Raw genomic sequence first — 15,368 nt, forward strand, 5'->3', positions numbered from 1 at the left:
TTCTTGTGCTTTGCGCCATGTGCGCTTAACCCACTGCGCTACCACCCGACTCTCTGAGTTGTTTTTCTTTATAGTTAAATGTTTAGGTATAAATGAAAAGTAAAAATTTACCAACTAAACATTTTTAGTACATATGTGAATTTGGGTTCAAGCCAAGCATATCTATAAAAATATAAAATTAAGGGTACAAATAGAGAAATGACAATTCTGCAGTCTTGTCCAGTGTGGCATTTCAATTTAAGTTATTATGGAAATATACTAGGAACGAAGCTCTTCCATATTATCCTTATCCCTTCCATATTATCCATAACTCTTTAACTCTCATATATTAAGTAATAGCTATTTGTAGTTGATTGATTTTTAAGACAAGTGTATTTGGATCCAAAAGAATTGTTCTCAATTTAAATCTCTTATTTTCCTTATTTAATGCAGAATGTTTAAAGAAGCAATATTGCTTACGGTAAGTATCAAATTCTTTTATTGAGCTATGGAATTTGCACATCTATACATTTAGTAGGCATGGTTGGATAGAGAGAATATGTTATTCCACAATACCATCTTTCCTGAGTTTTTATGGGTCATGATTATGAAGTCTCAGCAAAGAGTTTTTGAATAATTAAGTCTAAAATTTTAATAGTAGCTTTAAATGAATATTACTTGCTTGAAACAGCTGTTGACATATTTGATGGTTTTGTATCTGATTTTAGTATGCTATGTGGTGTTACAGAGTACAGAAATACAACTTTTATATTGGGTCTCCTTGCACTTTTTTGTTGTTGAAATGTCATCATTGCTGGGATTCTAAGAAATCTCTACAGATGCCTCTGATGACATCAGAAACAATTGGTTCTAATCCTGTGAATTCTCTTGTAAAGAAGGCATGTGACTCCTTTGGTTTAGAGGCCATATCTTTCAGGTCATCCAGAGGTGCCCAAGCCACACCAACAGAGAAAATAGTGATACCTGTAACAGAAATATTTTAAAGGAATTAAAACAAAATTCCAGTGGTTTTAAATTACACATATGTAAGAAATAGCTTGTTAATGTCTGAGGACTCCCAAGTTGTTATGTAGATCTAACATTCATGATGAAAGTGGCTAGTAGTTTGGTCAAAACCAGAAGAGTTGTCATCAGTGGAAACTAACAGTAACAGATGAAATTATATGGCCACTAAGAATATAGTCCACTCGTGATAGAACGTGATAGAGTAAACACGTTCTTAACCTGATAAATACCTTAAGAAAAAAAAAGGCAGGAGTAGATAGCATAATGGTTATGCAAAGAAACTATCTCTATTCCCTGTAGTTGCTAGAGTGCTTTAGTGCAATTGTTTTGTTAAGGTGTACGTTTAATGTACCTCAGTGCCAACTGTAGAAGTAGTGGTTCAGCAGATCCTTAATACAGACTACTGTTTCTACTCTGAGTAAAATTCCCCATAACACTTTTGAGGTTTGTTTTAAATAATAACTGCCAGGGCCAGGTGGTGGTGCACCTGGTTAAGCACACGTTATTATGTGCAAGGACCTATTTTGAACCCCCGGTCCCCACCTGCAGGGAAAGCTTTGCAAGTCATCAAGCAGTGTTGCAGGTGTCTTTCTATCCCTCTCTATCATCCTCTTCCCTCTTGATTTCTGTCTGTCTCTACCCAATAAGTAAAGATAATTAAAAAAATAATCACTGCCCTTCTATCCCCCTTTCTGCTGTTGTACAGAGCTCAGAAAGATACATACCTAATATTTAAGTAAAACAAGATTAGATACTGTGAATGCTAGTTGAAACAATTTTATATACAACCATTTAATTTCTCTGGCTGAAGAGGAAAAAAAAACACTTGAGTGTTTTCTTATCTGTAGAATGACATTTGAGGGCTGCTTTGACAATGAAGTCAGTATTAGGTAATACTCACAGAATGACTACCACACTTGAGGTGTTTGTCTATTAAAATAATTGCTTGTTTATTTTTAATTCCTAATTCCACTGAGTTTCTCGGTGCTTTCTCCAAATGGCAAAGGCCTTACCTGCATCATGTGCAGCAGCAGCAGGGCCTCGAACATCATCATAGGACTGCCCATCTGTGACAATTACCAGGAAGTTCTTGTTGGGGCTATCCCTCACAGGTCCAAACACATTTCTAACAGTAAAGGAAATAGCATCTCCAGTAGCTGTTCCACCACTCATGTAGTATATGTTTCTGATAACAGCTAGAACATTTTCTTTAGTGTTATAGTCAGTAAAACTGAATTCTGTGCGCTGATCATAAGTGAACTGTACAGCAGCTATCTTGGCACCAATGTCTGAGATTTCAAAAGCCTTAGCTATGTTGGAAATAAATTCAAGCATGAGGTGGAAATTACTGTCCCCCACACTACTGGACCCATCAATTAGAAAAGCAATGTTGACTGAGTTATAGCAGGTTTTGCTGCACATCATCTGCTCATGAGTACACAGCTTCTGTACCAGAGGTTTTACATATTTTGTAGTCCCAAACCAGTTGGGCATGTGGTAAGAGAAGAAGCCATTATTCCGACAGACAGCCTGATGGAAGAGACATAAAAAGTATTTTTGGAATTAAAACATTTTGAATATACAAAACTTTTCATCCAATTATGGATCAGTCAAAACTGAAACCAGGTCCAAATCACTACTGCCACAACACAATATGCCCCTTACCTTGTCAACAAATGCCACATCCTGAACCATCCCCAGTTCTTCAGGGATAGGCTTGGCCACAGAAACTATGAATACATTTACACCAAACTCTCTGGCCACAATGCCTGCTTCCTCAATGTCATCAGAAGGCCAGCCATCAATAAATACCACCACCACCTTGGGGATTCCTTTTCTCACTCCAGTGTCTGTTGTGAAGAATTTCTGGGCGGTATGCTTCAAGGCTTTTCCTATTTGAAAAAGAAGCAAACTGGACAGAACCACTGCTCAAATGACATTTCTGCCTACCTGTACCAATTTGATGCTACCACACTGAAGAATTTAACTTACATAAAACTTCTATAATAACTACCAGATGGAAAAGTTTAATTATTCAGCAGGTTATTTTTTGTCTTCACAGCCCACAATACTTCCCCCAGCATCTTCCAGAAGTCTGATTTCATTTCCTTACCTCAGGAGCACAAAACTGACTCCTACTCTTATACTTGTGCTCACTGTGTATGTAGCCTTTGTAGACTGACTAAGGATTCGGAACAAGAAGCCTCCTCAGAGGAACCATAATCCTCTAGTTCTCTACATCAAATCTCAATGCATTGGATAAGTGTGTTGATCCTTGCCTCTTCATAACAGTGTAACTATTATCTAAAGTGACATCTGCTCTATCAATACAAGGATTCAAACTGCAGTGCTTTATATTAAAAACTCAATTGTTACTACCAACTAAAATTGTATTATCTCAAATGCAAATCAGTACCAAGAGGAAGAGTTTCACACCTAATAATAGTATATTGTAGTTTTACACATCTGATAATTCACAACCTTGTTTTATATCCCAGGTGGTAGTCAACTTACCTGTATTGGAATTACCCCCTCTGAAACCTACTTCTTTTATGGCAAACAAAACATCTTTGGCTGATGTGAAGTTTTTCAAATAAAATTCTATTTTGGGATGTTCACTAAGTAGAAAAAAGATAAATGTTATACTGAGAGAACTAGAAAAGTAAACATATACTTTTAGAAAGACCTTTAAAAAAAAGCCATTTTATTGGGCAATTAATGGTTTACAATTGTTGACACAATTTCTCACCTCCCCCATAATAGGTGTCTGCAAAACACTCTCAGTCCCAATAAGAAAACTTTCAAGTCAGAAAAGCAGTGAAGTTTTTTCTTGATTCCACAGTATACAGTCAACTAAGTCACTGTATCCTTACTTGCATTTTTTTGATTGCTCCAGAAATACGACAAAGAACTGCTTCCTAGAGGGCTTATTCTGGAAAACAGACTGACTACTATACATACAATCTAACTTCATTATAATTCTGGCAAATAAGATAAAGTAAAAACTTTATTACATAAGAAAGTGAGGCTTGGAGCATCAAAAAAAAATTGCCCAACATAGCGGCTGCATTTAAGAGAGCAGAGCACAGCTCCGTCATTTTATGTGATGCAAAGAATCAGAGCCTTAAGCATGCAAGATATATACTTAAAGATTTATTAACATGAAGAACCAGAGTTCTGGCGATGCCAGAGATTGAATACAGGACCTCATGCTTGAAAGTCCAACACTCCACTGAGCCACCTCCTGTCACATAGCTGCATTTAAAATTCACGTTTGACTCCAAAGTTCATGCTTTTAACTACATGGAACATTATACTTGATAGACATCTGCAGAGTTAGGCACTAGATATGTTGGAAAGGTTACTCGGTATGAGGTGAGGTCTACTCTGTGGGGGTCTATTTCCTGGAAGCAACTGGACAGTCGGTCTGTTTAACCCATGTCTGTTCAGAAGAGGCAATTTCGATGACAACCAAAGCCTGTTTGTTGTTGTTTTGCTAGTAAGGCTTTGTTGGGACTGCAGCCTGCTAATTTCCTCTGCTCCTAGCAGAATTTTTTGTTTTCTTCCAGATAGAAGGCACAAGACAGGAGAAACAGAAACCACAGCACTACTCTACGAAAAGTAAGGCCTTTTAGTCAACCTTCTATTATTCAAATTGATAACAATTTTCTAAATCCTCGCCCTCCAAATAGAAGTACTTAACCGGGAGTCGGGCGGTAGTGCAGCGGTTAAGCGCAGGTGGCGCAAAGCACAAGGACCGGCATAAGGGTCTCGGTTCAAGCCCCTGGCTCCCCACCTGCAGGGGAGTCGCTTCACAAGTGGTGAAGCAGGTCTGCAGGTGTCTATCTTTCTCTCTCCCTGTCTCCCCCTCCTCTCTCCATTTCTCTCTGTCCTATCCAACAACAAAGGCATCAATAACAACAACAATAATGACTACAACAATAAAACAACAAGGGCAAAAATAAATAAATAAATATTAAAAAAAAAAAGTATTTAACCTACCCAGTTTTCCCTGGCAGTCTGAATTTATAGCTTGGAAATACACATTATCCACAACTCTGTATGTTTATATTGAACCTACTAAAAGGATTATTTGTCATAAAACAAGCCATCAACAGTCTTCCCCCATGTTATCAATAGTAAAACTAGTACCTGGCTTGCACAAGGCCCACATGTGGTCCCTCGGTTCCAATTCCCAACATCAGAGCCACTTTCCCAACAAAATTCTTCTGTAAATTAAATCTCCGCTGCCCAATATTAAAACTTCCATCGATGAGAAATGCAATGTCTGCTTTACAGTCTGTACACAGAAAAATCAGTATTTCCCTTAATAGTTTCAACAGGGAAAGAGAACATTTTCTCAAGTGAATAAATAGATACTCTTACCTTTATTACCAGTTTTCTTCTCAGATGTTTTCTTTAGCCGTTTACCTGAAACAAAGGAAACAGTTGGCATTAGCAGAAAACAATTTTATAATACGAAGTTTGAATTTATAGCTTGGGAATATAGATTATCCACAACTCAGTATCTTTATATTGAACCTACTGTGGAGGAAAGCTTATGACAAGGCATTTTTCTTTTTCTATTTTTTGGCCTCCAGGGTTATTGCTGGGCTCGGTGCCTGCACCATGAATCCACCGCTCCTGGAGGCCATTTTTTCCTCTTTTTTTGCCCTTGTTGTTGTAGCCTCGCTGTGGTCATTATTATTGCCATTGTTGATGTCGTTTGTTGTTGGACAGGACAGAGAGATGGAGAGAGGAGGGGAAGACAGAGAGGGAGAGAAAGATAGACACCTGCAGACCTGCTCCACCACCTGTGAAGCGACTCCCCTGCAGGTGGGGAGCCGGGGGCTCAAACCGGGATCCTTATGCCGGTCCCTGCACTTTGCGCCACATGCGCTTAACCCACTGCGCCACCACCTGACACCCTTCTTCTTTTTTTTTAAGTTTTTATTTTCCCTTTTGTTGCCTTTGTTTTATTGTTGTAGTTATTATTGTTGTCGTCATTGTTGGATAGGACAGAGAGAAATGGAAAAAGGAGTGGGAGACAGAGAGGGGGAGAGAAAGATAGACACCTGCAGACCTGCTTCACTGCCTGTGAAGAGACCCCCCTGCAGGTGGGGAGCCGGGGGCTTGAATCAGGATTCTTACACTGGTCCTTGCACTTTGCGCCACCTGCACTAAACCCACTGTACTACAGCCCGACTCCCTAGACAAGGCATTTTTCTTAAAGAGCCTAGAAAAAGCTTTCCTTATGAATTTCCAGATAAAGGAGCAATGCCTCAATAAAGAGACAAGTCAGGATAGTAGTAGGTCTACATATGACATGCCTCCAGTTTAGGACTCTGATATTTCAAATCCACAGTTGAGACAAGGGTTGGAAACTCAAGAGTTAGAGTCTAATGTTCTTATTCCTTTGTTTTAAAACTGTCAGTCTTAGAAGAGTGATCTATGGATATTTCTTAAAATAGACAGGCTAATTACTTTTGCTCATATGACAAATGGAACTGGAAAATTCATGTTATTTTTGCCTTGGCCAGTTTATTGGCCTGGCTTATCAAATCTCAGAAATGGTAGAACTTCAAGGGAATATCTGGTTGTAGAGTTTAATGAAAGAATAAAGAATTTGAAATATGAAACTAAGTATTTCCTGTGTAATATGTAAATGACATATAAGTAAACTTATCTGCTGTGTTTAAAAATGTCACTTTTTGGGAGTCGAGTGGTAGCGCAGTGGGTTAAGTGCATATGGTGCGAAGCACAAAGATGGGCGTAAGGATCCCAGTTTGAGTCCCCAGCTCCCCACCTGCAGGGGGTTAGCTTCACAAGCAGTGAAGCAGGTCTGCAGGTGTCTATCTTTCTCTCCCCTTCTCTGCCTTCCCCTTCTCTCTCCATTTCTCTCTGTCCTATCCAACAACGACAACAATTAACAAGAGCAACAAGGACAGCAAAAATGGGGGGAAAATGGCCTCCAGGAGCAATGGATTCACAGTGTAGGCACTGAGCCCCAGAAATAACCCTGGAGGCAATCATCATCATAATAATAATGTCACTTTTTTTTTTAATCAACGACACTTCCAAATACTGTGCTAGGTCATAGGTTCCATATATAATACCTGTTGGTGGACGTGCTGTGGACACTGCTCGTCCTGTGGCTTCTTGGCTACTGCTTTTGCCTTCTGATAAAAGAGGGAGTTAATTTTCATTATTTATTAGCAAGGTATAACAAATCTAATTTAGTGTTCTTTAGGATTATAAATGTGACAGAATGTTAATTTCAGGATTACTGCATGTTAGTTTCAAAGAACCAAAATGGATTATCAGATTTGAGAAGGATCACCAAAAATGAGTTCACATTCATTCACTAGCTTTGCATTTAGATGTTTCTTGGTAAATGAGCAGGGCACTTGATTGCAGAAAAAGTAATGCCATCCTGTAATAGCAACTAGATTATTCTCCCCCCCCACCACTCACCCAAGTGTGATTTGAGTGGGTCTGTGACCCTTCAGATCCCCTGGCTCTAACCTTTATTTGAACTCTTCAGTCTAGATCATAGGATTTTTCTATCAAAAGCAAAGATGTTAACTAGGAGAGAAGGGGCAAATTTTAGGAATGATGTCATTGTACCTACTTGTCACTGTGAAAGACGCAGACCACCTGGAAAGTGTTTGGGATTGGATGCCGTTGGCAACTACTGAAGAATAGTTTTCTTGACCTGGTAGGTTATAAATTCGTACAGGCCCCCCTGAGTTGCTGATTACTCCCCTGAAACAAGAATAATGAGTGAGACTTCATAATTTTTACGGACATTCAACAGACTGATAGTGCCATCTTGCATCCACTGCTCTGATTAATCAAGAAAATAATTCAGCAAGAAAGCCATCAAAGGACCAGTCTTTTAAAAGTCTTGTTTACATAAGGACAAAGTCTGTCTGGGAAAATGATGTTATAGTGGATTGTCAGAAAAGTCATGATGCATTTTTGCTGTATATACACATACACACTCATAATGACTTTTCTGATTACCCAATATTTTCCAATTTCTTATGTGTTCATAGAAACACACTTGAAAGGGTGGAGGTATAATATTTATGCAAAGAGACTATCATGCCTAAGGCTCTCAAGTCCCAGGTTCAATCCTCCACACCACCATAAGCCAGAGCTGAGCAGTGCTCTGGTCAAAAAAAAAAAAAAAAAAAGAAACACACTTGAAGTAGATTGTTTCCTCCAGCTAGAGATTCAGAGTTAAGAGTGCCAGAGAAGGATGGGGAAATAGCATAATGATTATGCAAAATGACTTTTGTGCCTGAGGCTCTTAAGTCCTAGGTTCAAACCTTCCATACACCAATCACTACAAGCCAGAGCAGAGCAACGTTCTGGCAAAGGGGGAAAAAAAGCACAGGGGGGTGGGGGTGGGGGAGGGGAGGGTGAGATAGCTCAGCAACTAAAGTGCATGCCTTATAAAGTTGAGATGAGGTTAAGGGAACACTATAGATTGTGGAATAGTATGCTATCTTCCTCTCTGTATGTGTATATATAGGGTGGAAAGGAGGGGTTGCTGAGTGTTGGCACACCTGGTTGAGTGCACATGTCACACCGGCAGTGGGAAAGCTTCACAAGTTTGAAGCAGTGGTGCATGTCTCTTTTTTTTGCCTGCAGAGTTATCACTGGGGCTCGGTGCCTGCACTACAAATCCACTGCTCCCGATGGCCATTTTTTTTTTTTTAATTTATCAGATAGGACAGAGAGAAACTGAGAGCGGAAGGGGAGATAGAGAGGGAGAGAGAAAGATACCTGCAGACCTGCTTCACCCCCTACCCCCTGCAGGTGAGGGGCTGGGGCTTGAACCCAGATCCTTATGTGGGTCCTTGAGATTCTTATGTGCACTTAACTGGGTGTAGGTACATAGTACAGTTGTAAAGTTGTGAAGGAAATTAAAACTATAATTACCAGATAGTAAGAATTCAATAGTGTACTGTTGGGGCCGGGTGGTGGCACATGTTACAATGTGCAAGGACCTAGGTTCAAGCCACCCGTCCCTACCTGCAGGGGGAACGTTTTGCGAGTGGTAAAGCACGCAGTGTTTCAGGTGTCTCTCTCCTCTATCACCTCCTCCTCTATTTATGCTGTCTCTATTCGATAAATAAAGATAATTCAATAGTGTATTATTAAGAATGTTTTAGAAATAGGAATCTAGCTAAGGAGAAATAGTGCTATTTGTCTCTAGTAAGAAAGCTTCCCTCATGTAGTTTGTGTTTTAAGGACATCCAGGGAAATTATTTTCAAAATGTAATCATCTTTTATGGCCAAAATTGGCACCAAAAGGAATAAAAGGTAGGGTCCTAAAAAGGGAAGAAAGGAAATAATTACACTTGCATTTCTTTGGACTTGCCTGTGAACAGCAGCACCACAGACGCTTGACACAGAAGCATATACTGTGTTCCCAAACACAGAAAATTCTTCAGTCGGACAGCCTCCAGGGCAGAGGACATCTGCTTTCTCTTTCCTGATGTCCAGACCTCTGGTAAAGCACGTAATAGCGAGGGGAACTAAAGAGAAAGAAGCAAATGTCATAATCACTTCTTGAGATTTTTAGGGGAATGGTGGGCTTGGAACTAGACTATGAGATCATGTAGAAACTATTTCCATAATCTCTACATTTTGTGTTAATAATACTGATTTATGTATCAGTTCTTGCCATTCTAGATCTTAGCAAAGAAAACTATCAGTTTTCTAATTTAATCTAGTCCTCTGGCTCTATAAAGTCTAATAGAATTCTTTCAGCTATTTGTTTCTTATCAGTTTGGTAATATATAATTGGAAATATATCAGAACTAGAATGTTAATCACTGATCATTTACTTATTCATTCTGATGACGACTGTGGACAGTTGCCTGAGGGGAAGATAACAAGTCTGGCACTAGTATCTGAGGAATATTTTCATAGACACATGCACGAACCTGTCATTCTTTTTATTTATTTATTTCTTCCCTTTTGTTGCCCTTGTTTTATTGTTGTAGTTATTATTGTTGTTATTGACATCGTCGTTATTGGGATAGGACAGAGAGAAATGGAGAGAGAAGGGGAAGACAGAGAGGGGGAGAGAAAGATAGACACCTGCAGACCTGCTTCACCACTTGTGAAGCAATGCCCCTGCAGGTTGGGGAGCCGGGGGCTCGAACCCGGATCCTTACGCGCTTGGTATCATGTGCGTTTAACCTGCTGCGCGACTCCCCAAGTCATTCTTTTCTTTAGAGAACCATTTAAGTCAGTTTTCCTCCTTTAAATTATATCTTTATTTAAGCAAAGCAGTAAAAAGATGCTTCAATTTACAGAATGACATTTATCTCAATCACTTTTTAAAACATTTTTTATTATCTTTTATTTATTGAATGCAGTCAGAAATCCAGAGGGAAGAGGGACATAGCAAGGAAGAGAAACACCTGGAGTACTGCTTCACCACTTACAAAGTTTCCCTCACTGAGGGTGGGGACTGGTGGCTGGAACCTGGGTCCTTGTGCATTGTGATATGTGCGATCAACCAGGTGTGCCACCACGCAGCCGCTTACTCACTGTTTTTTACAGATGAAAAAAACTACAGCCGGGAGTCAAGCGCGGTAGCGCAGCGGGTTAAGCGCGCAAAGCTCAAGGACCGGCTGAAGGATCCCGGTTCCAGCTCCCCGGCTCCCCACCTGCAGCGGGGTCGCATCACAGGCGGGGAAGCAGGTCTGCAGATGTCTTTCTCTTCCCTTCTGTCTTCCCCTCCTTTCGCCATTTCTCTCTGTCCTATCCAACAACGACGACATCAATAACAACAATAATAACTATAACAACAATAAAAAATCAAGAACAACAAAAGGGAAAATAAATAAAATATTTAAAAAGTTAAAAAAAAAAAAAAAACTACTGCCATGGCACTATTAATTCAGTGTCACACAGCCCAACAGACATTCTGCCACTGCTATAGGACAGGAAACAGGGAACTCAATTTGTTCAGTGAGGCCGAATTATATCTAAATCTGAGTTTTCAAATATTCTAATCAACATTATCTGAATTGAATCTGATTATTTCTGTCCCAGATCTGTCTAGAGAACCTGATCAGAAAATGAAGTGTTTTTAGAATACTTTCAATTTTTGCAGTCTGACCCCCCCCCCACAAGTTTTTTTTTAAAGATGGAGACAGAAAGGTAGAAAGCACAAAAGAAACCATCTCACCAAAGCTTCTGGGCTTGAACCTGAGTTGTGCTCATGGCAACGAAACATGCTGTGCAAGCAAGCTGTTTCACCCACCCAGAATCAAAGTTTTTACTATAAAAGATGCCAGGTCGAATCAAGCCCTTGGCAACAAGTAAGAAGATAACACAACTCACCAATTTACTGTAAATATAAACAAAAAAAGTTACTAAATACAACTTTCCAAACACAGGAATCATAAATCTTTTTGGAAACATGTTAGTTAAAAAAAGAAAAAGAACTTAGTCCCGAGACAGAATACATAGTCTGGTCATATATTAAATAACCTACAACGAAGAAGGCCCGCACCCCCTCCTTCAACCCCTCCCCAAGAGCTCGGTGTTGACCTGTGTGTCCATGAAGGAAAGCAGAGCAGAGCGGCTGGGACACTGCTGACTCTTTAGTTCAGAAACATTCCCCATCACTAAAAAGTTAAGACCTGTGACCTAAACATCACCATCCCTGTGAGCCTCATGTGAACTGTCAAACAGCTTTTATCTATTTTCAGTGACATCAAAAGGGTCTTCATTTAGCTGCCGGCAAACGCTAGAAGAAGAAGAATTTAGCTGCCAGCACTGACAGTACATGTGAGTGTACATGTGGTGATGTGTGTGTGTGTGTGTGCTGAAAAGAAGACTAAGGCTCATTTCCACTTCCCAGGATTTTTTAAATAGTCAAAACCACACCAATTCACTCACCCACCCGTGCTCAAACTTCTACATATGGAACAAACTCTGTACAGGCTCTCTCCAAGGTGACATGGCACCACCAATGCTGCTTTTGCTAGGATGTGCTCCCAGAAATATAGCGGGGTTGGGGAGGAGGGGCTGTCTAACAAGGTGAGCCTGTCTCTCTGTCTCTGTCTCGCCTCCCGTCTCTGTCTGCCCAGGCGCCCCCGGGATGAGGGTGTGTCTGGGGGGTAGGTTTTCCAAGAGCTTCCCCCTTGGCCCCCAGGGGCCCTTTGCCTGGGAGCGGCCGGAGCAGGTGCAAACTGTGGCGCCCCGGCAGCCGCTCCCGGGACGGGTCGGGGACTCGCCCTGCGCGCACCTCCCGCCTCCCAGGCCGAGTCCGCCGCCTCCTCCCGGGCGGCGCGACTCACCGGCTCCCTCGCCGCTCGCGGGCCCCGGCAACAGCAGCAGCAACAGCAGGCAGACACCTGCGGAGAGAGCACCGACCCGTCGCCTCCAGCCTCCGCCCGCCCGGCGCCAGGGGCGGGGGGCGGCGGGGGGCGCGTACCCACCGAGGCAGAGGGCCGGCATCCAGGCTGCACGCATGGTCGCGGAGGGGCTGCTCGGACCTGAAAGACAGCGAGGCTGGAGGGCGGCCCCTCGGTCCCTCCCCCCCACACCCCGCGCCCGCCCGCACCTCACAGACCCCCACGCCCCTCAGAATCCCGGGCTGGAGCCCCGCCAGAGGCCGCTGCCCGGGAGCGCGCCGCTCTGAATCCCGAGGCGACTCCGGGCCGGGCGGGGGCGCAGCAGACCCGCGGGGAGGGAGCCCGACCCGCGCTCAGCACCTGAGCGGATCCGGCCGGCCGCGCCAGAGTGTGGGCAGCGCGCTCGGCTGCCGCTATAAAGGCGGGGCGCGCATGAGCACTGCGCGGGGGGCGCGGGAGGGGGCCGAGCGGGTCCCCGGGGTGTCCCGGCCCGCCCTCACCCCTCCCCAGCTCGGCCCGGGGTGCGGCCCGCGCGGAGGCGCCTCCCCCCGCGCCCCCCGTGGCTACCTGGACGCCACGGCCGTTCCCGGGGGGCGGCGGGGGGCGCCGCGGGGAGGGGGCTGGCACGGGGTCTGGGTCAGAGTCGCGGGGAGCCCGCAGGGCCGGCGTCGGGTCGGGGGTGTTGGACCGAGTGTGCGACGGCAGCGGGAGAGCGCCCGCGGGAGACTGGAGCCTTCCGTCAGGCCGCGCTCCGCCGGGAAGCCCGCCGTCCTGCGGGGCCGGGGACTAGGGGCCGCGAACCCGCCTGCAAGCGCGGCCCGGTCCCCCGGTCGGCTCTCGTGTCTGCTCGGCGTCACACCCAAACTTCCCAGCTTCGCGCTCCCGCTCAACGCGGAGTCCCACCACAGTCGCCCCCACCTGACTTGGAGAAAGGTGTGCGGGAGGCTGTCAGAAACCCTGTGGACTGACTGGTTATTGCCGAGGCCTTAGGGGTCCCGCCCTCGGCTGCGTTCCTGCCCGAGGCCTGCTGACCCACTGCTAGGTAGGGGCGCCACACGGACCCCTTGGTGTTGCTTTGCATTGCCTTCCCCACCGAGAAGGGTTTATGCTTGATGACCTCTCTAAATGTCCAGACCTGGTGTCCTTTGTGATTGCACTTAATCCCAGATCAGATGTGGTGATGTGTCTATTCTCTCTCTCAGCTGAAAGCCAAACTCCGTGGAATAGACACGTGGCCCTTATGGTAGTTGAGGGACCATCCCTTGATCCGGAAGAGGTTGCGTTAGATCATATATTTTTAAAAATTTCTTTATTGGGAAATTAGTGTTTTACATTCGACAGTAAATACAATAGTTTCTTTATTTTTTAATTTTTTTTAGTGAAATTTTTATTTTATTCTATTTTTTTTTGAAAGGATTAATTAACAAAACCATAGGGTAGGAGGGGTACAACTCCACACAATTCCCACCGCCCAATCTCCATATCCCACCCCCTCCCCCGATAGCTTTCCCATTCTCTATCCCTCTGGGAGCATGGACCCAGGGTCATTGAGGGTTGCAGAAGGTAGAAGGTCTGGCTTCTGTAATTGCTTCCCCGCTGAACATGGGCGTTGACTGGTCGGTCCATACTCCCAGTCTGCCTCTCTCTTTCCCTAGTAGGGTGGGTCTCTGGGGAAGCTGAGCTCCAGGACATATTGGTGGGGTCTTCAATCCAGGGAAGTCTGGCCGGCATCCTGATGACACCTGGAACCTGGTGACTGAAAAGAGAGTTAACATACAAAACCAAACAAATTGTTGAGCAATCATGGACCCAAAGCTTGGAAAAGTGGAGAGGAAGTGTTAGGGGAATACTCACTGCAGACTCTAGTGTACTTCTGCTATTACAATACAATAGTTTCTACATGCATAACATTTGCCAGTTTCCCATATAACAATACAACCCCCACTAGGTCCTCTGTCATCCTTCTTGGACCTGTGTTCTTCACCCCCCCCCCCCAACCCACCCCAGAGTCTTTACTTTGGTGCAATACGCCAACTCCGGTTCAGGTTCTGCTTGTGTTTTCTCTTCTGATCTTGTTTTTCAACTTCTGCCTGAGAGTGAGATCATCCCTATTCATTCTTCTGTTTCTGACTTATTTCACTTAACATGACTTTTTGAAGGTCCATCCACGATCGGCTGAAAACGGTAAAGTTAGATAATATTTTAAAACCCTTTTTGTTTAATCCAAACAAGATTTCCATCCAAAGAATAACAAAAAAATTGTTTGACAGTCATAAATTCATTTTTTTTTTTTGTCTCCAGGGTTATTGCTGGGGCTTGGTCACGAATCCACTGCTCCTGAAGGCTATGTTGCCCCGTTTTTTTTAATCGTTGTTGTGGTTATTATCATTATTGTTATTGATGTCATTGTTGTTGGATGGGACAGAGAGAAATGGAGAGAGGAGGGGAAGAGAGAGGGGAAGAGAAACACACCTGCAGACCTGCTTCACCGCCTGTGAAAGCGACTCCCCTGCAGGTGGGGAGCCGGGGGCTCAAACCCAGATTCTTGGCCCCGGTGGGTCCTTGCGCTTTGCGTCCTGTTCGCTTAACCCGCTGTGCTACAGCCCGACCCCCATCCTTTCTTTCTCTTTTTCCTTTTCTTTTTCTTTTTCTTTTTTTTTCTTTTCTCTTCTCTTCTCTCTCTCTTTCTCTCTCTCTGTCTGTCTCTCTCTTTTTCTCTCTCTCTGTCACTGCTGGGCTTCACTGCTTCCAGGCCAACTTTTGTTTCATTTGTTTTTTTGTCAATAGAGACACCGTGAAAGACACCACAGCTTGGAAGCGACCTACAATGTGATGTGGGCTGGCCTGACGCCTTCCTCTTGCACATGAAAAAGCAGACACACTGTTCCAAGTAAGCTATTTTGCTGGCTCAAAATCCATCAAGAGTGCACAGTTCCATGAATTTTAGTGAGATCACCGATTCATACAAACATT

General features: G+C 43.6%; 1 protein-coding gene and 1 long non-coding RNA gene across 3 annotated transcripts in view; both read right to left on the reverse strand.

Annotated features, from left to right (window-relative positions):
- Nucleotides 1-304, reverse strand: part of LOC132533467 (uncharacterized) — a 220,658-nt gene extending 220,354 nt beyond the window's left edge. Inside the window, exon 1 of the long non-coding RNA XR_009545360.1 lies at nt 46-304. This is a non-coding gene — a long non-coding RNA (uncharacterized LOC132533467). The remainder of the gene's footprint in view (nt 1-45) is intronic.
- Nucleotides 305-460: 156 nt separating this feature from the next.
- On the reverse strand, nt 461-13,099 carry COCH (cochlin). 2 transcript variants are annotated; one of them, XM_060175248.1, is made up of 12 exons: nt 12,963-13,099; nt 12,480-12,536; nt 12,339-12,395; nt 9,398-9,554; nt 7,637-7,770; nt 7,122-7,184; nt 5,392-5,436; nt 5,158-5,305; nt 3,520-3,623; nt 2,671-2,897; nt 2,019-2,535; nt 461-963 (listed from the first exon to the last, which is right to left on the reverse strand). In XM_060175248.1, exons 2-12 carry the CDS (start codon nt 12,511-12,513, stop codon nt 788-790), a joined length of 1,662 nt encoding a protein of 553 aa, XP_060031231.1. In that variant the 5' UTR covers nt 12,514-12,536; nt 12,963-13,099; the 3' UTR covers nt 461-787. The 2 variants fall into 2 exon arrangements, with proteins under 2 accessions (XP_060031231.1, XP_016040939.1); XM_016185453.2 differs by lacking the exon at nt 12,963-13,099 and adding an exon at nt 12,756-12,836.
- Between the last annotated feature and the right edge of the window lie 2,269 nt (nt 13,100-15,368).

The sequence above is a fragment of the Erinaceus europaeus genome, chromosome 16, assembly GCF_950295315.1.
Source record: "Erinaceus europaeus chromosome 16, mEriEur2.1, whole genome shotgun sequence".
Lineage (NCBI taxonomy): Eukaryota > Metazoa > Chordata > Mammalia > Eulipotyphla > Erinaceidae > Erinaceus > Erinaceus europaeus.

Coding starts and splice junctions, on each gene's coding strand:
- COCH (XM_060175248.1), bottom strand. CDS start 12,513: ATGCGTGCAGCCTGGATGCCGGCCCTCTGCCTCG. Junction 5,437..7,121: donor CACAGCACGTCCACCAACAG/GTATTATATATG, acceptor CCTTTGTTTCAG/GTAAACGGCTAAAGAAAACA. Junction 964..2,018: donor TGCTGCTGCACATGATGCAG/GTAAGGCCTTTG, acceptor TTTCTGTTACAG/GTATCACTATTTTCTCTGTT.